The sequence below is a fragment of the Typopeltis vanoorti genome, chromosome 10, assembly GCF_054136105.1.
Source record: "Typopeltis vanoorti isolate ZY-2024b chromosome 10, IOZ_Tvanoo_1.0, whole genome shotgun sequence".
In the NCBI taxonomy this organism is placed as follows: Eukaryota; Metazoa; Arthropoda; class Arachnida; order Uropygi; family Thelyphonidae; genus Typopeltis; species Typopeltis vanoorti.
In genome coordinates this window covers 13,179,986-13,201,968 of record NC_143558.1, presented here as the reverse complement: position 1 = coordinate 13,201,968, position 21,983 = coordinate 13,179,986, and the positions used below count along the sequence as shown (strand labels likewise).

General features: G+C 38.6%; 1 protein-coding gene across 3 annotated transcripts in view; it reads left to right on the top strand.

The window, feature by feature from the left end:
• RyR (Ryanodine receptor) overlaps positions 1-21,983 on the top strand; it is a 1,703,288-nt gene that overhangs the window by 957,493 nt on the left and 723,812 nt on the right. For all 3 annotated transcript variants that reach the window (XM_090399345.1, XM_090399347.1, XM_090399344.1), the window contains exons 67-68: positions 2,917-3,044; positions 14,760-14,870. In XM_090399345.1, coding sequence (XP_090255471.1) covers positions 2,917-3,044; positions 14,760-14,870 — 239 coding nt within the window. The remainder of the gene's footprint in view (positions 1-2,916; positions 3,045-14,759; positions 14,871-21,983) is intronic.

Genomic DNA, 21,983 nt, shown 5'->3' with positions numbered 1-21,983 from the left:
CCATTGGATGTTGTGAGTGCAAGCAGTGTGAATGAATTCAAGAATAAGTATGATAGCTTGTGTGTAGTATGTGGCCTCCCTCGATGAGTCTCTGACTCCCTGGAGGTCTCTCTTAATAATAATAATAATTATTATAGGCCTATCTGTGTGTCATTTGTTGTGGTTAAAGTAATGGAGAGGCTGGTGAGAACCAAGATCCAGAATTGGGTTGAAAACAATGGTATTATCTTTGATGGACAGCATGCATTTGCTGAAGGGAGGTCATATTTTAATATAATCTAATTACTTATTACAATAAGGTGGCAGATGCATTGGAAGAAGAAGATGGATACACAGTAGTATATTCTGACTTTGCAAAAGCATAACCGCATGATAAGTTGATAGTCACATTAGAGCGGATGGGGTTGAATATTAGACTGGTGCATTGGATTGGAAATTGGTCTAATAGGTATCAGTAAGTTGTATATGGGGAAGCAATATCCTGGAAGAAGAAAGTTACTAGTGGTGTGCCTCAAGAATCTGTTTTAGGACCATTACTATTTAACAATATCATTATTATACATTGCAATGTATGATAATGATATTTGGGAAGATTTGAATGGGGATATTCAGTTTTTTGTAGTTGATTCAAAGTTGGAATGAAATATGAGGAGTAGAGTAGATGTTATGGCTTTACAAGAAGACTTCAATAGATTAATTCTTCATTAGGGAAGGTGCCCACTGGAAGTGTCTAATTATTGGCCAGTTTGTGTGTCATCAGTAGTTATTAAGATCTTGGAGAAAGTAGTGAGGGACCGTATACAGCATTGGGCAGATGAGGGTAATGTTATCTGTGAGAGTCAACATGGATTTGTGAAAGGGCACTCTTGTTTTAGCAATATGCTAGCCTTTTATAATAAAGTTACAAGCACAATAGATGAGGGAAAGGCATATACTGTAATTTTCTTAGACTTAGCAAAGGCATTTGACAGGGTGCCACATGATAAGCTGATATTTAAGTTGCAGCACATTGGTCTGGATGTCAGATTGGTCAACTGGATTCAGGATTGGCTGTCTGATAGGTATCAGAGAGTTGTGTATGGTGGAGCAGTTTCAAGGAGGCAGAGGGTTACAAATGGGGTCCCACAGGGCTCAGTACTAGGACCTATATTGTTTAACCTTTATATCAATGACATTGCCAGTGGATTGCAAGAGGATATTCAGTTGTTTGTGGATGATATGAAGCTGGGAAGGATTATTAGTAATTGTGCAGATGTGGTAGTCCTGCAAGAGGATTTGAATAAGCTAGATAGATGGGCAAATGAATGTGGATGGCGGTTTAATGCAGCAGAATATAAGGTCTTGAGGTTTGCGAAACATCGATGGGATGCTGCATAATCTATGGGATCGGTTATACTGGAGGAAGTATTGGAGACAAGATATCTGGGGTTGATGATTGATAGAAACCTGAAATTTAGGGGACATATTGCAAAGGTGGTGAAGGTAACACAGAGAATTGCTGCAATTATGAGAAGGACACTGACCTGCAGAGATAAAAGGGGTTATCATTCTGTTGTATAAGTCTCTGATCAGACCACACCTAGACTATTGTTCTCAGATTTGGTCCCCAGGATTTGAAGGGGATAAATTAACTGTGGTAAGGGTACAAAGATGGATGACAAAGATGGTTTCAGGACTGTACAATTTGGTTATGAGGTTCGGCTGAGGGAATGTGGACTGCAGAGTTTGGTGGATAGAAGAAAGAGAGGTGATATGATTGAGACTTTTAAACTGTTGAGAGGTGGTTACAGGGTTGACACTGGGGAGTTCTTTCGCTTGGTTGAATAGCGGGAAGGAGTGATGACAAGAGGCCATCCCTGGAAGTTACGAAAGGAAACTGTGAGCAAGAGGGCAAGGAGTGGTTTCTTTGCATGGAGGGTGGTTGAACCATGGAATGCATCACCTGATGGAGTGGTGAGAGCAAGAACGTTCAATAAGTTTAAGGAGTGGTATGATAGACTTTGTGTTTCTTAGGGGTGACCTCCCCTTGATGAGTCTTGACAGACTTTATTTTCTTAGGAAGGACCTTCTACGATGAGTCTTTTGACTCCAGGGAGGCATGAATAATAATAATAATAATAATAATAATAATAATAATAATAAGTGAATCAGCATGGGCATGGGGATGCTAGTTCAATGTTGTGAAATGTTATTATTATTATTATAATCTGACCTCCATAGTGTCAGAGACTTATAATGGGAGGTACACACTATTGCATATAATGTTTATCCAATTGTGCTTTAATGGGTCTACATTCACAACACTCAGGCAATGCATTCCACTCACCAACCAAACTCCTCACTTCTGTGTTCACACTCTCAGAGATTTTTTATGTCAATTTCACCACAAAAAGATGCAAACCTGTTGTACTTTAGTATTAGCATTGTTGGTAGGCTGAGGGGCAGATAAGATAATCTGGAAATCTTTCAATGATTTTGAAGGCTGCCATTAAGCAGGATGGTGCTCTCACACCAAGTGATGAAATTCATCTAATATTACAACACCCTGACAAAAATGCCCACAGTAGAATTTGAACCCACATCCTGTTAGTTAGAAAGTAGATGAACAATGCCAGCAATTTGTCAGCTCATAGCTGAAGTAAGTTTGAGTATAATAATTCTGTAATAGATTTTTAGCATAATAACTTTAGAAACTTTTGAAACAATTCTTCTAGTTATCATAAAATAACTGATTTTGGCTTTATAGTTGTAAGTTACTTTCAAATATAAATCCATTGCTTTATTGTAGCATTAATACCAAATATATACATAATGTTTCTTGAGATGAAAAATATTTTATTATTCACATTCTTTAAGCTCTTACCCATGAGATAATGATAGAATTATTTTTTTAAATTTTCTTTTTCTTAATTTTAGGTTGTGCTGCCACTTATGGAGAGGTACTTTTCTTCGCAGCGTAACTTCTTTCTTATGGTGGCATCATCTCCAACTGCTACTACAAATGTTGGTATAGCAACGGTGAAAGAGAAGGAGATGGTTGCAAGGTAATCATCACAATTCATATAATGTAGTGTGTATTCAATATACTTATTGAAATGTGTGAATGGTTTGCTGGTATGAAAGAATAAAATTATAAGCTGATTGAGTATGTTGATTTTATTGAGCAAAACACTAATGTAACATAAAATAACTAACAATGGGTCATATTTAATTAATAACAGATATTTAATTAAAACAGTGGACTCAAGTTCTGAGGGCACATCGCTGGTGTTGCAAAAAACTGCATATCATATCACTGCTATAATAAAAAGTACACTGACATGTAGGGATAAGGAGGTGGTGGTGGTGCCTCTATATCAAGCATTGGTCAGACCACATATGGACTGTTGTGCTCAGATTTGGACACCTAGTTTCTATTGTGATGTGGAAACACTAGAGAGGATCCAAAGAACTCAGGATTGTTGGCTATGAAAAGCATTTGAGGGAATGTGTATTACAGGGGTTGGTGGATAAGAGGAAAAGAGGAGATGAGATAGAGTTCTTCAAGTTAGTTAAGGGATTCTCTCAGATTAACACACAAGAAATTATAAAAAGTGTGGATGTTAAGATGGGAAGAACAAGAGGCCATCCCTGGAAGTTTTATAAAGATGTGGTGAAGAAGGGTGTGAGGAAAACATTTTCTATATGGAGAGTTGTTAATGGGTGGAATGCATTGCCTGAGTGCATTGTGAGTGCAGGTAGTGTAAATAATTTCAAAGTTTATTATGATAGACATGTTGCTGGTTGAGTAGGCCTCCAACAATGAATCTGTTGACTCCATGGAGGGTACCAAAATAATAATAATAATAATAAAATATTTTCAGGAAGGATAGAGAGAATAGGACAGAAGATGGGGTATCGCTGATGATACATGAAGAAATTCACTCAACAATATTAGCAATTAAAGAGGATTTTAGGTCTGGGGGAGATGTTTCATTAGAGGTTATCTCATGCAAGATGGAGGCCAATAGCACTGAGTACATTGTTAGTTTCTGCTGACCAGAAGGTCCACAGAAAGATACAGCTGCTATGCATCAGCAGATTAGCACAATGAGTGCAGGCCAAGCAATTATCATGGGACTCTTCAACTATGGGGATATAGATTGGAAGGAGATAAAGGGCACATGGCAAGATGGAAATGGAATTCATACATTAACTAAGGGATAATTACCTGAAACAACACATGATGGAGGGGAATCAGCAATTTTAGTATACAATGTCAGATGTGTATGGGACATGGTCAAGGCATATTAGACTGCATACTCACAGTGAGCAGGATAAACTGAGTGGGGGTTAAGAGATGAGTAGAGCTGCAAAAAATAGAAACATTGTGGAGGAAATATAAAGTAAAAGGTGATATGGTATGGTAAGAAAGGACAAATCTGATTATGAGAGAAAATTATATAAGCAGGCTAAAGTTAATCCAAAAAGAGGTTTTTTTTTTTATGTACCAAGTAAGAGGCAGAATAACTATAAAGGATGACTTTAATCAATGGTGATAATAGATAGGTGACAGAAACAAAAGAAATAGTTGAGTTAATGAGTGATCAAAATCTCCATACACCTTTACAAAGGTGTATGGAGATTTTGCAGTTGCTGATATGACAGAGTTTGATGTCAGAATTGAGCTAGATGAATGGGGAATAGGAGGTGCTCAACATGCTGGAAAATATTGATGTGAATACAGTAGTGGGACTGTATTGCATGTGGGCTTATATGCTATGTGAATGTGCAAGAGAATTGGCAATGCCACTGATGAAATTGTTCAACCTGTCTCAGTTCTGGCAATGTTGAAATGCAGTGGAAAGAGGGTAAGATAGTTTCATTACATAAAGGTGGCTCCAATACAGAATATCAATTTACAGACTAATTAGTATGTCAGGAGTGGTGGTTAAAGTATTGGAAAAGTTGGTTAAAGGTAAAATCCAGCAGTGGATGGATGGGAATACCCTTTATGGACAGCATGGCTTAGTAAAAGGATTTTCCTGCCTTTGCAATTTCCTAATGCTTTATAATAGAATGACAGCAGAATTAGATAAAAGGAAATGGTTATACCATTATGCTACTGGCCTTTGCAAAGGCATTTGACAGAACACTGTATGCAAAACTATTACAAAAAGTTGGAACATTATGAATGGATATGAAGTTGGTAGCATGATTAGAGTGGCTCACAGGCAACAGAGAGTAGCATATGGTGGAGTGGAATCTAGGAGAATAAGGGGTGACTAGTAGATTACATGAGGGGTTAGTACTAGGGCTATTACTCTTTAATTTGTATATTGATGAAATAGGGAAAGATTTGGGGGGGGGGGTATTTGGTTGTTTGAGATGATGCAAAACTGAGGACAATAACTGAATGTAGTTTTCCTGCAGGATGATTTAAATAAATCAGCATTGTGGCAAAGGATAATCATTATCAGCTTAATGTTGTAAAAGGTAAGGTTACGTTGGGTTGAAAAGATTACATATGGTGTATCAGATTGATGTTATTAGATTACAGAAAATTGATGAGCCTAAGGACTTGGGGATAATGGTAAACAGAGAGTTGAAGTTCAGAGGGCATATTGCAAAAGTTGGCAAAATAGCTCAAAGGATGACTTAGATGTCATCCTTTGAGCTATTTTGGTCACCTGGGTTTCTTGATGATTAAAAGGTGGCAAAGTGAAATCAGAGATGAGCAACTAAGTTGGTGACACATCTATGGAATACCTCCCATTAGAACAGACTGAAGTTGTGGGTTGCAAAGTTTAGTTGATAGGCAGAAAAGATTGGACATGATAGAAACTAATAAGTTATTAAAGGGGCTCTATAAGATCAACACAAAGGAAATTTTTCAATACATAACAGATAGAGAGAAAGAGAGAGAGCTGGAGATCACCCCCTGGAAGTTGTGTAAGGATGTAGACTAGATTTTTTACTTTCCTGACAGTGAATCAGTTTAAGAAGAGGTATGATTGGTATTGTATGTATAAAAGTTAGTACAGCTCTCCTGCAATGAGTCTTATTCCATGGAGATACCCCTGTAATAATAATAATAATAACTATTTCATAGGTCGGAGCAAATATGAATAGATATGAAGCCTGGTATATGGATTTGCGGAGGCTGGCAGACAGAAAAGGAATGAAGTTGAATAAGAGTGACTAATTGAATGCCTCAGTGTCTTTAATTTTTATATTAATGATATAGGAAAGACTTTAAGGGGAAGGAGAAATGTTTAATTGTTCACTGATTATGCAAAACCGGGGAGGACCATAGTTTGTAAAGAATATAATGTCGGATAGGTATCAGAAAGTTGTATATGGGGGGGGGGTGCAGTATCTCGAAAGACAAAAGTCACCAGTGGTGTGCCACAGGGGTCAGTTTTGGGGCCATTGTTGTTCAGTTTGTATAATAATGATATTGGGTTGGGTTCAACAAGTGATATCCAGCTGTCTGCAGATGATGAAAAACTGGGGAGAGCAATGCAGTCAGGCTGATGTTAATGCCTTACAAGAGGACTTGATTAGATTGCATGAATGGGCAGGTAAGTGGAACTCTCAGATCAGTGTTGTAAAGTGTAAGGTTTTGAGATTGGGTAAGCAATACTGGGATGCAAAGCATATATTCACTTAGTGGGGAAACTTTAAAGGAAGTAGAGGAGATGAGAGATCTAGTAGTGATGGTGGACAAGGAACTGAAATTCAGGGGCCACATTGCACAAATTGTGAAGACATCACATCGGATAAATGGCGTATCACCAAGTCCTCCCCCATTTAAGGACTCCATTTTGCATGATATAATACGAGATTTTGTAGCATGCGGGACTTGTGGAATGTAAGCGTCCTGGTGGTTGTATATGTGGAGGGTGAGAGAAGGGGAAATATATATGTGCAAAATGCAGGCAATGGGAGTCTCTAACTTGGTGAGTTAGAGATGACTATATCTGATCTCGTTGAGACTATAACTGACCTTGTTGAGTCAGAGGCAGGAGATTCTCCACGTAGAGAGATGAGTGGTATGACAGAGGGCGAGAATAGCGAGAGAAATATGAATAAAATAATGAAAGCAGGGAGTATGGAAAGGTTGAAATATTGTGAAATTTTCGGAGATGGTATCAATTGGGAGGATGAATGGCAAATAAGAATTGCTTACTACTTGCAGAGAGAGATAGATGAGCTGAAAGAGCAGGTGGAAAGAGATTAGAAGTGTGAAAGATGAGATTAGGCCAATGGAAGAGACGAATGCAAGGCGAATCAGGGTAGGAGTGAGAGAGAGAGTTATGGGAATGATAGAAGAGGAGAGAATAGGAACAGTAGAAGAGAGGGAATGAGAGAGAGTTATGGGAATGATAGAAGATGAGCGAATAGGATTAGTGGAAGAGAGGGAATGAGAGAAAGAGATATGAGAATGATAGAATAGGAGAGAATAGGAACAGTGGAAGAGAGGGAATGAGAGAGAGTTATGGGAATGATAGAAGAGGAGAAAATGGAAACAGTAGGCGAGAGGGAATGAGAAGAATGCGAAGGAGCACTAGAACCAGGGATAGAGTGATGTCAGGAAGGCAGGGGAACACAGAGAGAAAGTGTTAGGTTAGGACATCAACTTGGAGAAGTTTCATGGAGGGAGGAATTGGAAGGCCAGGATATCCTTAGTGCTTGGGAAATTGTGAAGGAATATTTGTTAATTGCAATAGTAAACTGTATTCCACAAGCGAAAAAGAGGACACAATTTGGAGAAAAGTGGATGACTAATATTAAACAGGAACTGCATGTGAAGAAGCTGTGGAAGAGATATAAGGAGACAGATAAAGAGTAGATGCATGAAGAATATGAGACACAGACCAGGAGCGTGACTAGTATGATAAAGAAGGTGAAACTGGAATATGAGAAGAGATTGACCCTAAGATCCAAAGAAAGTCCTAGGGAATTTTTTAGCTATGTGGCCAGTAGGAGGAGAAATGATTGTGGAAGAATGACACTGTGTGAGAAAAATGGGAATAGTGTGACTGATCCAGAGGACATAGTGGAATTGTTCAATGAACACTTTATTGGAGTATTTCATCCTGAAGGAGTAAATTTTAATACTAGAAGGATAGGGATGGTTTAGAGGGGCAGGAGGAGAGTGTGTTCCAAATACTGAGTACTCTGGATGTCAGTAAAGCTGTGGGACTGGATGGTATTTCATCACGAGTTTTGAGGGAATTTGCTAAAGAACTGACAGCTCCTTTGACCTGGTTTTTCAATGAAAGTCTGGCTACAGGAAATGTGCCCAGGGAATGGAAGAATGGTAAGATAGTGCCATTGCATAAGGGTGGTTGCAGACCGGAACTGTCTAATTTTAGGCCAGTTTGTGTGTCATCAGTAGTTGTTAAGTTCTTGGAAAAATTAGTGAGGGACTGTACACAGCATTGGATAAATGAGGGTAATGCTATCTGTGAGAGTCAACATGGATTTGTTAAGGGGTGCTCTTGTTTTAGTAATATGCTAGCCTTTTATAATAAAGTTACAAGAGCAGTAGATGAGGGAAAAGCATATACTGCCATTTTCTTGGACTTAGCGAAGGCATTTTACAGGGTGCCACATGATAAACTGATATTTAAGTTACAGCACATGGGTTTGGATGTAAAGTTGGTCAACTGGATTCAGGATGGCTGTCCGATAGGTATCAGAGTTGTGTATGGTGGGACAGTTTCAAGGAGGCAGAGGGTTACAAGTGGGTCCCACAGGGCTCAGTATTGGAACTTATATCGTTTAACCTTTATATCAATGACATTGCATAGTTCAACCACCCTCCAAGCAAAGAAACAACCCCTCACCCACTTGATCACAGTTTCCTTCCGTAACTTCCAGGGATGGCCCCTTTGTCATCAATCCTTCCCGCTGTTCAACCAAGTGGGAAGGAGATAACCACCTCTCAACAGTTTAAAAAGACTCAATCATATCACCTCTCCTTCTTCTGTCCACCAAACACTGCAGTCCACATTCCCTCAGCCAATCCTCATAATTAACATTGTACGGTCCTGAAACCCTGCAATCCACTGACAATATCAATGACATTGTCAGTGGATTGCAGGGGGATATTCGGTTGTTTGCAGATGATGTGAAGCTGGGAAGGGTTATTAGTAATAGTGCAGATGTGGTAGCCCTGCAACAGGATTTGAATAAGCTAGACATATGGGCAAATGACTGGGCGTATCGGTTTACTGCAGCAAAATGTAAGGTCTTGAGGTTTGGGACAAATCAATGAGATGCTGCATACTCTATTGGAGGAGTTATACTGCAGGAAGTAGGGGAGATAAGAGATCTTTGGTTGATGATTGATAGAATTCTGAAGTTCAGGGGACATATTGCAAATGTGGTGAAGGTAACACAGAGGATTGCTGCAATTATGAGAAGGATGCTGACCTGCAGAGATAAAAGACGTCACTCCGTTGTATAAGATCCTGATCAGTCCACACTTAGACTATTGTTTTCAGATTTGGTCCCCAGGATTTGAAGGGGATAAATTAACTGTGTAAAGGGTACAAAGGCAGATAACAAAGATGGTTTCAGGACTGTACAATGTTAATTATGAGGGTCGGCTGAGGGAATGTGAACTGTAGCATTTGGTGGACAGAAGAAGGAGAAGTAATATGATTGAGTCTTTTTAAACTGTTGAGAGGTGGTTATCTTCCTTCCTGCTTGGTTGAACAGCGGGAAGGATTGATGACAACGGGCCCATCCCTGGAAGTTACGGAAGGAAACTGTGATCAGGTGGGTGAGGGGTTGTTTCTTTGCTTGGAGGGTGGTTGAACCATGAAATGCATTGCCTGATAGAGTGGTGAGAGTGCAAACTGTTAATGAGTTTAAGGAGTAGTATGATAGACTTTTGTGTTTCCAAGAAGGGACCTCCCACGATGAGTCTTGATAGACTTTGTGTTTCCTAGGAAAGACCTCCTGCAATGAGTCTTTTGACTCCATAGAGGCCTGAATAATAATAATAATAATAATAATAATGGCAATGATGTGGAGGATCCTTACATGCAGAAATAGAGAGGTTATGATGCCTTGGTTTAAGGCCTTGATCTATCCTCATATGGATTATTGTGCACAGATTTGGACGCTAGGTTTTCATGGTGACGAGGATATGTTGGAAAGGGTACAGAGAAAATTCAGTGGTCTTTCGAATGTGGAGTATGAGGACAGATTGAGAGAATGTAAGTTGCAGAGCCTCGTGAATAGGTGGAAGAGGGGGGAATATCATTGAGACATTTAAACTCTTCAGGGGTTGTTATCAGGTAGACATGGAGGAGATTTTTCATGGAATGGGAGAGGGGAGTAGAACAAGAGACTATTGCTGGAAACTGTATAAAGAGGTTACGAGCAAATGAGTAAGAAGCAGGTTTTTTTGCATGGAGGGGTTGGTGAGTGGAATGCATTGCTGGAGTGTGTTGTGGATGTGGACACATTGTATCAGTTTAAGATACGGTTTAAATGAGCATTGTATGCAATAGTGGGTACCTCCCACGATGAGTCTCTGACTCCATGGAAGTCAAATGTTAATAATAATAATCTTCTTCTTCTTCTTCTTCTTCTGCAGCTTCTCCCACTTAAGTGAGGTCACTGTTTGTTATGAGTCTCCTCCACACCTTCCTGTCTTGGGCTGTCACCACATCCAAGTTCTTCATCTTCAAGTCCTCTTCTACCAGCTCCCTCCATCTCTTCTTTGGCCGCCCCACGCTTCCGCCTTCCTTGCACATCCATCTGCATGACCCTTCTTCCCACATATTCGTCCTCCCTCCTCATCACATGACCAAACCATCTCAACCTTGCCTCCTGTATTTTCGCTCCTAAGTTCGTAACTTTCACTGTTCCCCTGACATAGTCATTTCTCAGATGATCCTTTCTGGTCACACCGCACATCCACCTAAGCATTCTCATCTCTGCTACTTCCATCCTGCTAATGTTATTTTCCTCAGGGCCACAGTTTCTATAGCATATGTCATAGTTGGCCTCACTACTGTCCTATAAATTTTGCCTTTCAGATTGATCGGCACCCTCTTATCGCATAACACTCCAGCCATCTCCCTCCAGTTCCTCCAACCTGCTTGTATCCTGCATCCCACTTCCTTCTCACCTCCTCCATCTTCTTCCACTGTCGAACCTAAGTATCTAAAGTCTCTCACCTTCCTGATGACATTTCCTTCCAGCTCCAGGTCTGTCTCCTGGCCACCGCCCACTGCGCAACACATATACTCTATCTTACTTCTGCTCAGTCTCATACCTCTCTCTTCCAGTACTTTTCTCCATCTTTCCAGTTTAGTTTCCGCTTCTTCTCTTGAATCTACACACAGCAAGATGTCATCTGCATACAACATTGTCCAAGGTGCATCTTCTCTCACCTCCTCTGTTACCACCTCCATCACAATATTAAACAGAAACGGACTTAATGCTGACCCTAATAATAATAATAATAATAATAATATAAATATTCTGCAGACTGATTTAAATAAATTGGCATTGTGGGTAGGTCTAGCTGTTGTCAATTTAATGTGCAAATGTAAGATTATGAATTTCAAGATGAAAAAATTATGTACTTTGTATCACATTGATGGTACAGCAAAGTGAGGAGGACTGAATTTTGGGAGAACACGATGACAAAATAAGAAGGGTTATTATTCTTCTTTATAAGACTATGGTTTTTCTGTCTTAACTAGTTGGCTCAGATTTGGTGACCTGGGTTTCTTGGGGGATCAGGAGGTGGTGAAGTAGGTCCAGAGACAAGTGACCAAACTGATGACTGGTCTGTGGAATGCACTCCATTAGTATAGACTGAATGTGTGTGGGTTGCACAGTTTAATTAACAGGTGGAAGAGATGGAGCATAATAGAAAACTTATAAATTGCTAAAGGAATGACATGTGATTGAAATAAAAGAAATTTTTTATTGAATAACAAGCAGGGGAGATAACAACGGATCATCCCTTGAAATAGTTTAAGGATGTGGTTAGTAAGGTCATAAAAACTCGATTTTTGCTTGGAGAATGATGAATGAGTGGAATGGATTGCCAGAGTTAGTTTTAGGTGCTCCAACAGTGAATGAATTTAATGCGAGGTATGATAGGTATTGTGTGAGTAATGGTTAGCTTGGATCTGATGTGATGAGTCATTGAATTCATGGAGATATCCATATAATAATAAGAATAGTAGTAATATGTGTCAGCACTGACCAAGTGGTAGAAAGAGAGCAAGTTGATTCCTTTACTTAAAGGATCAGCAAGACAGATGTTTCAAGTCATAAAACTGATCATTATCTCTGGCGGTGGGGGGAGGTTGAGGTATTGGAAATGTTGATTAATAGTTGAATTTAGGAATGGGTCAATAGGATATCATATTCTGTTAGGTGCAGCATATATTTATAAATGGTATAGTCTTGTCTTAGTAATTTAGTTATCTTCTATAATAAAATGATAGCTGAATAAAGAAATTAGTTATGCAATATGACATTTCTAGACTTCAAATTTCTACATTTATTTATTACACATTTATTCCAGTCAGATTTCTAGACTGGAATAAATGTGGATAAATACGAAGTTAGGGAACTGGATAAAAGGTTTATCTGTTTTAATTCATATATCAGGAATGATTTGGAGAAGAATCCCATTGTTTGCTGATGTTGCTAAACTGGGAACAGTAATAACTAAATGTGAGGTAATACATTTAATTGATAGATTTATAGTTTATTCTATGTGCAAAGGAATAGCAATTGTCCATTCAGAATAGTTGGATTGTCACTGAAAAATAAATATAGGCTATGTGTTACCTTGATGGAATTGTATCACAAATTATTGATGAGTCTAGAGATGTGCGAGGTGATAGTAATAGACGGGGGGGGATGTTCAGAAGCCATATTGCAAAATTGTGCAAAATAGAATCATTTGGATGCTGAAAACATGACAGAGGAAGAAATAAGGAAGTTATCATCCCTTTTAGTGCATGGATTTTGTCACCCAGGCTTCTTGTGGATGAAGAAGTAGTGCATTTGATCCAGAAGCAGGCGACCAAGATGGTTCATCAGTAACAAAATTTGGTAGATAGGCAGAAGATAGAGGATATCATAGAAAGATATATGTTACTAAAGTAGTTTTATAAAATTAATGTAGAGGAAATTTTTCCTTAGATAAGAGAATACTAGGTTACTCCCCCCCCCCCACACACACACCCAGAAAGTGAGTAAGGTTATAAGGTTATGGAGAACAAAAGTGTGAAGATTATATTTTTTTTTTTTTTTCTAAAGTGGTGAATGAGTGTGATATATTGCAGAGGCAGATATGAGAGCTTTGTGAAAAAATAATTTTAAGGAGCGTTGTGATATGCACTGCATGAATGACAGTTAGCTGGGATTCCCAAATAAAATTCCTCATACCCATTGAAAGATGCATGTAATTATTATTATTATTACGACCCCAAGACCTCATGGAGTCAAAGACTCATCTGGGAGGTCCTTTTATTATATACACAGCTCATCATACCGTGTTTTAAACACATTCAAACTCTTTGCAGACACCACATTCTCAGGCAAGGCATTCCAATCATTCACAACTCTGCACGAAAAAAACCTGCCTCTCACTCCCCTACTCACACCCTCTTTATACAGTTTCCAGGAATGACCTCTGGTTCTCTCCTGATTTCCCACTATTCTCTGTAGAACTTCTCCACCATTGATCCTATAACAACCCCTTACCAACTTGTAAGTCTCTATCATATCTCCCCTCTTCCTCCTGTCCACCAGACTCTGCAAATTACATCTTCTCATCTTTCCTCATACTCGACATTCCAGAGGAATGAAACTACCATTTCAGAAACTACCTTAGTCAATTGCCTTTGGACCCTTTCCAACATCTCTTCATCCTTCTGAAAACCCGGTGACCAAATCTGGGCACAATAGTCCATGTGTGGCCTAATCAAAGCCTTATACAATGGAGCAAGAATCTCCCTACTTCTACACGTCAGTGTCCTCTGCATCATTCCCAGAAGCCTTTGTGTTGTCTTCACAATTTTGGGGATGTGTCCCCTAAATTTTAGATCCTTATCCATTATCAACCCCAGATCTCTTATTTCCTCTACCTCCAACAATATATTCTCACCAAGCATAAATTCTGCATCCCATCTTTGTTTTCCAAATTTTAAAACCTTACATTTTGCAACATTGAATTTACATCCCCATTTCCATGCCGAATCACTCAATCTATTCAAGTCTTCCTGTAAGGCCACAACATCTTCACTACACTTCATGGTTCATCCCAACTTTGCATCATCTGCAAACATCTGTAATAATAATAATAAGTAAAGCATTGGAAATATAATGGCAATATCTCACCTTCAACTCTCAAATGAGCTTGATGGGAAGTATGACAGGCAGTGTTAGCTAAATGCAATAGTTATGACTCATATGACTGAAGTCATAGTTAAGGTAGAAAGTAATACTACAATCATCTCCCATAATAACAAACAGTTACCACAGTATACTTATACTCACTGAAAAGCTAAAACTAAACTTCATAGCATCAATACTGTTCTAAAGGAAATTCACTATAGAACTTTCCATTGCTTTGTTTCTAAACATCTGTTATAGTGACAGTTGTTACTTTTTAAACAGAGATACAATATTTGTGACAGGGATGGGATTAAAATTTAAATTTAAGAAATGATAATGTTTATATTTGTTTACTCATTGATATCTAATATCTTTATGCTTTATAGCTTATTCTGCAAGTTGGCTGCTCTTCTGAAGTCAAAACTTAGTGTATTTGGAAATGAGGCACGTATTTCAGTGCGTTGCTTACAAGTACTCATCCGAGCAACTGATGCAAGGTAATATAAAGTTTATTATTATTTATTAAAAATACTTTCTGGATATATACTCTTCTATGGAATTGATTAAAGTGAGATTGATTGTCTGCAAGATTCAAAAGTTCGTCATAGGTGAAGTTCCATCAGTAATAGATAGTAGATATTAAATTAGATTGAAAATATTATTTATATCAATGAGTATTTTGACTAATATTTTTAGGAAAATAAACAAGAAATATTATTATCACACCAACCTCCATGGAATTAGCAAGACTCATTGCAGGAGGTTCATTCAGTCAACCACATTTTAATCGTACTGAACCTTAAAATCCTGAAGATTCCCCTCGTTCACAACGCATTCTGGTAGCACGTTCCTTCACCTACACATCTCCATAAAATTTACTTACACCCTTTTTCACCACACCCTTACAAGGGACCACCTCTTGTTTTTTCCCTCTCACTTTGTACTCTTTTTATACCCCCCCCCCATGTATTAATTTGATAAAATCTTTTCACTAACTTAAATGTCTCTCTCTCTCTCTATCATATCACCTCTCTTCCTCCCGTGTACCAAATTCTGCACTCTACATTCTCTCTCTCTCTCTCTCTCTCTCTCTCTCTCTCTCTCTCTCTCTCTCCATAACATTTCAGTCCTGATATTGACTTAGTCACTTGTCTCTGGACCTTTTTTCAACATCACAGTGAAAACTGTGATTACAGTTATTGGCAACTATAAGTGTAATCCAAATGCTGATCAGTGTTTTGTACAGTGGCACAATCTCCTCCTTGTTAGTACATGGTAGTACCACATGTTAGTACTCCTTATCATAGCAGCAATGTGATGTGCAGTCTTTGCAAAACTTCCAATGTGTCCTCTAAAGTTCAGTCCACTGTCAGCCATCATCCCCAGATCTCAAACCTCATCTACTTCCTGAAGCACAGGTCCATCATTACAGTACACAGCCCCATATTTCTGCACTCCGAATGCAACACCTTGCACTTATTAATATTAAAACTACTTTCCCACTACTTCTTCCAAGCTAAAAGCCTATTCAAATCTTCCTGAAGGGAATTAACATCTGCAGTACACTTTATAATTCTCTCCGATTTGTCATTGTATATCAGCAATCAACTGAAGATTTCTGCTCAATCGACATGAGATATCATTAACAAATAAGTAAAACAACAGGCAACCAAGAAAAGAACTCTCAGACACATCAGTAGTTACCTTCTTTTTTGAGACCTCCAGCATTCACAACTCACTGATATCATTCAGAGAGCCGATCTCCTATCCATCTGACCAATATATTATCCATTTCCATTTCTCTGCAGCTTGTACACTAATCTAGCATGAGGTAATATATTAAATTCTTTCATAAAGTCCAAGAATGTCACTGTATATGCTTTATCCAATTCATTCATCACCTTATCATAAAATGCAAGTAAATTACTAAATCCAGCTTACCCATTACAAATCCATGCTGACCTTAATAAAGAATACTATGCATCAACTCAGTCCTGTATCTGTTCCTAACTGACCCAATACCTTGACTACAACTGCAGATGTACTCCACAAAAGTTTCCTATAATTGGAAACTTTTGTGGAGTGGTAATATTTTGCCTTCATTCCACTTCTTAAGAACCTTCTCCGGTTCAAGATTTCATTAAATAATAGTCAAGGGCTAACTCTTCTGCACATATACATCAAAATATACATCAAATATGTTGATATTTGATCATCAAGTATCAACATATTTCATCTATATGTTGATATGCTGAGTAGCCACTGCCCAACACCCATACACTGTCAAGCTTCAAACACACCAAACTAACCTTTCATCATCTTGCTTCATTCCATTCATCTCTATTCTTTGGAACAATCTTTTCCATTCTTTTTTTCCCACTGAGTACAACCTCCCACTCTTTAAAGAAAAATATCAACAGCCTCCATATATCTCCTTAATTACTTGCCCACACATAGCACTGTAGTGTTATAAGTCTTGTGACTTTTCATGTGTGGGGTCAAGATAAAAAAAAAAAAAAAGAATGTAAATTGTGATAATGAAAATAATAATTTTCTTTTTGATTATGTGGGTAGGAATAATCCATAACTGATAAGTGAAGAGAAAAGAAGTTTGCACTGTTTGTCTTGCACTTTGCAGGCTTCAGTCCACAGTTGCATTAGTATTATACCACAACTGAAAAGACTTTATGGAGGATACATGGTTTTCCATTATAATAATTATGGAATAGTAGTGTCAATTGTATCATTCTTGGCAATTTTTTTTTTTTCATGTGACTCCCACCCACGAAAGGTCTTATGTGTGAATCTATAGTATATTCATACCGTGGGTGAGTTTAAGGATTCTTTTTTTTTTCTATATTTATTGATTTTATATATTTTTTTGTAATTTTATTTTATTTATTTTTTATCAGATCTGGAAACCCTGCAACAGCTTCACAAATTCTGCTTTCCTACAGTTCCACCTCTCTCTCTCATCCTGATGACACCACTGTTACTTCACACAAAGATAAAAGCTGACCTCCTAGCATGCATCACTCTTTAACTCAAACTTCTGCATAGATGACTGAGGGAAATCATCTCTTACCATACTGGAATCAAAGCATTGTATGCCTCCTATAGTTTTTCGACAAAAAGTCATCAGAAAACTACTGAATAACTTGGATACTAAAAAGTCTTCTGACCCTGATGACAGCTATCCAATTGCTCTCAAACATTGTACTCCAGAGCTTACACCTATCCTACATCATCTTTATGCATATTACACATGTCTGGTACTTATCCCAATGCATGGAAGCAATCTCATATTCCCCCTATTCCAAAAAAAAAAGGGTAATAGAAGTCTAATGTCAAACTACCGACCAATTGCCATCACCTGTGTCCTCTCCAAAATAATGGAGAAAGTCATCAATAGCTTACTCCTCCATTACTTAGAGACCCACCAATTAATCTGCGACCACCAGTACAGATTTTGCCATTCAAGATCCACAGCTGATCTTATAGCTTACATCACCGACCACTGAACACGTACCATGGAAATGTTCAGAGAAACTTGTGCTGTCAGCCTTGACATTTTAAAAACTTTTGACCATGTGTGGCATCAAGACCTACTAAACAAATTGCCATCCTTTGGTCTCCCCTGCCACCTTCCATAATTGCGTAGTCAGCTTTCTCTCTGGTTGTTCTCTGTGAGTCATGGTAAGTGGCTCCCTCTCTTCAAGCTTCACCACCAATGCTGGAGTGCCTAAAGCCTTTGTCCTATTACCTATTGTTTTCCTCCTGTACATTAATGACCTACTCGCAATAACCATTGATCTTAGTCACAGCTTTGTGGACAGTAGTAGTCTCCACTCATTATTTGACAAACTAAGCAGTACTCTGACCTTCCAGGCTACAAGATCATCTACAACTAGTACCTTAAAAATTGATCTGCATACTATCATTTAATAAGGTGAGGACAACCTCGAATGCTCAATGCCACCAAAATAGAGTCTTGTCTATTCTTGTGCAAAAGAGATCCCAGCTCACCTACCCTTACTCTTAGTAATATACAAATCACCAGAAAAGATCAGATATTCTTGCTTGGACTAAAGTTTACTTCCACCCTTTCCTGGCATAAACACATCACACCAATAGCCTCCTCACCATCCAAGAAACTGGCATTCTCTTTAATTCAAGAGCCTTCACAACTCACCATTACCATATGTAGACAACATACATATACCATTCTTCTCCTCTCACTTGTAGCCTCATCATTGCTGGGATGTCTCTCTCTCTCTCTCTCAAGTCCCATAACCTCTCTAGTTGTTAAATCCTACATAACATGCATTTCATTTACCTTTCCTCTCTTTTTCTCTTTCTTCATTATAATTAATGTAATACTCTACAAAGTTTCTCCTGGCAAACACTTTTTCAGCATCATCCATCATCTTAACTCAACAAAAATTATCGCTTTACAGTTCCAAGTGTCTGCATGAACCATATAAAACTAATATGGCATCTAGGAATGTAACAGAACAGAATGGCAGAACTCTAAAATCTTCAAACACAAAAAATCAGGACAACATAGATCAAATTATAACTGATTAATGTACATGAATGACAAACAGAACCTAAAAATAACAGGACTGTACAGAATTTAACTAATAGCAATTGATGTAGTTCTTCTTATTTAAGAGTTTAATTATTATTTTTAATATTGCAATATGAGTGGGAAAGTTTAGACTGAACGGATATATGTGGTAAGTTATGATATAGGTGATTGGGAAAGGGCAGGTGTAGTGAGGATATCACAACCAACAAGAGGCTTGGATAGGATCAGCTATAGACCTAAAATTGAAAATTGAGCTGTTGTGTTTGTTTACAATGAAAGAAGTATCAAAAATAAGGGAGATGAAATGGTTTCACTGATTGAGTTTATTCACTCCAAAATCACTGGAATAATTGAAATGAGGTTGAATGAAGATGACATCCTAACAGGAATAGAAATGGAAGGAGAAAGTATTTTTCATGAGGTTAGAAAGGACAAGAAGGAAGGAGGAGTGCTGATGATGATAGCAAGGGAATTAAGTCCACATAAGATTGACATGAAAGAGGGAAATATTAGCAGTGGTTATGAGGCAGTATGGTGTGAGGTGGTGATTGACAGGAAATGTGGGGTGAATTGCAGGAAATCTGGAGGGTTGTGATAAAGAAATGTATAAACAACTTGGTTTAGTGAACAAAGGAAGGATAATTATTATGGGCAACTTTAATTATGGCAGTATAGATTAGAATGAAGAGATAGCATTTGGGAATAAGGAAAATGAATTTCTTGAGTTCTTGAGTGATAACAAGCAATGATGGGATGCAAAGCACACTTGGTGGGAAAACTTTAATGGAAGTAGAGGAGATGAGAGATATAGGAGTGACGGTGGAAAAGGACCTGAAATTCAAGGGCCACATTGCACAAGTTGTGAAGACATCACATCGAATAATGGCAATGATACAGAGGACCCTGACATGCAGAAATAGAGAGATTATGATTCCATTGTATATGGCCTTGATCAGGCCTCATATGGATTATTGTGCACAGATTTGGTGGCTGGGTTTTCATGGTGACGAGGATATGTTGGAAAGGGTACAGAGAAGATTCACAAACATAGTCATTGGTCTGTGGAATGTTGAGTACAAGAACAGATTGAGAGAATGTAAGTTGCAGCCTTGTGAATAGGAGGAAGGGGGGGGGGGATATTATTGAGACATATAAGCTAGTCAGGAGTTGTTATCGAGTTAACATGGAAGAGATTTCTCATAGAATGGGAGAGGGGAGTAGGACAACAGACCACTGCTGGAAACTGTATAAGCAGGGTACGAGCAGAGGAGTGAGGAATAGGTTCTTTGCATGGAGAGTGGTTGGTGAGTGAAATGCATTGCCTGAGTGTGTTGTGGTTGTAAACACATTGAAACAGGTTAAGACACGATTGGATGAGCATTGTGTGCAATTGTGTGTACCTCCCATGATGAGTCTCTGACTCCATGGAGGTCAAATGTTAATAACAATAATAACCGTCTCAGGCAGCATGTGAGGAATGAGAGTTTTAGATCTGATCATTTAATCGGATGATATAATTGTGCATGTGGTTTCACACTTTCCTCCAGTTAGTGAGAGTGATCACCTGGGTTGTGGCTAGCCATATGCGAACTTCTGTGAGGAAAGGATATATGTGAAATTATAAGACTGATGATTATAACAAGCTTAGGAGACATCTTGGAGCTATAGCATAGAAAGATGAGTTGAGCAGTAATGAAATAAATGCATTTGGGAACTGACAAAGAAATACATTATTATTATTATTATTATTATTATTCAGGCCTCCATGGAGTCAAGAGAGACTCATCATGGGAGGTCCTTCTTAGGAAACACAAAGTCTATCATACCACTCCTTGAACTCATTCACCATTCTTGCTCTCACCACTCTCTCAGGCAATGCATTCCAACCACCCTTCACACAAAGAAACCACTCCTCACTCTCTTGCTCACAGCTTGATTTTGTAACTTCAGGGATGGCCTCTTGTCATTGCTCCTTCCCTCTGTTCCACCAATCGAAAGAACTTCCCAATGTCTACCCTGTAATTGCCTCTTAACAGTTTAAAAGTCTCCCAAGCACTAATGGTCAGAAGGCCATCAGTGCTTGGGAAATTGTGAAAGAAAGGAAGAAGTATTATGGAAGAAATTTCCTGGCCTTCCAATTCTGCCCTCTATGGAGCTGCCCCAAGTTGATATTTAAAACTATTATAATCACCTGCCTTATAATTCCACATACGTTCCCTTTTCTTTGATACTCCTGCATGTCTATTCATTTTCCAAGTCAAAACCACATGGTCACTATCTCCAGCTGGTGGGAGAGATGTCATCTCACTTATTATCAGCTCTTCTGGTGCTGTGACCAAATCCAAAACTCTTGAACCTCTTGTTCTCTCTATTACATGTTGCCTAAGACATTTGTCCCTTAAGAATTCTAGAAAATTCCATTCCTTTATTACTACATGTATTTTCCTCTTCCTAGCTTATACTGCTGTAGTTAAAATCTCCCATAACATTCATTCTTCTTGCACTTGCCAATCTCAACTGCCTAAACATCTCCTGCTCCCCCCTCTCTCTGTGCTGCTTGGTTTGTAGCAACACCCTACTAAGTATCCTGTCTTGGCCACTTCTACCTCACACCATATTTCAAAATGGTGTGAGGGAGAAGACACAAAACCATTAGTGTCACTGCCTTCCAAAGCCTCCACTCTTAGAGGACACAAGTCATAACTTATCACAAGCAGTACTCCATCACCACATTTTCCATTCCTATTCTGCCAAAAAATGCCATACCCTGCTACTTCTATTCCTCTTATTATATCATCTTCCATCAACCATGTCTCAGTGATCCCAATAATCTTTGGCCAGGCTGATGCTATCAGTGCCACCAATTCATCTCCTTTATTTTCAGATACTTCTGGCCTTCGTATAAAGCATAAAGATGTCCCTGCTTCTATACCTATCATTATCCCCCTCTAGATCCCACTGGACTCAGTGTTACCTGATGTAGTCCCCCTTCATAACAGCATCACTGTGTGAATGTATT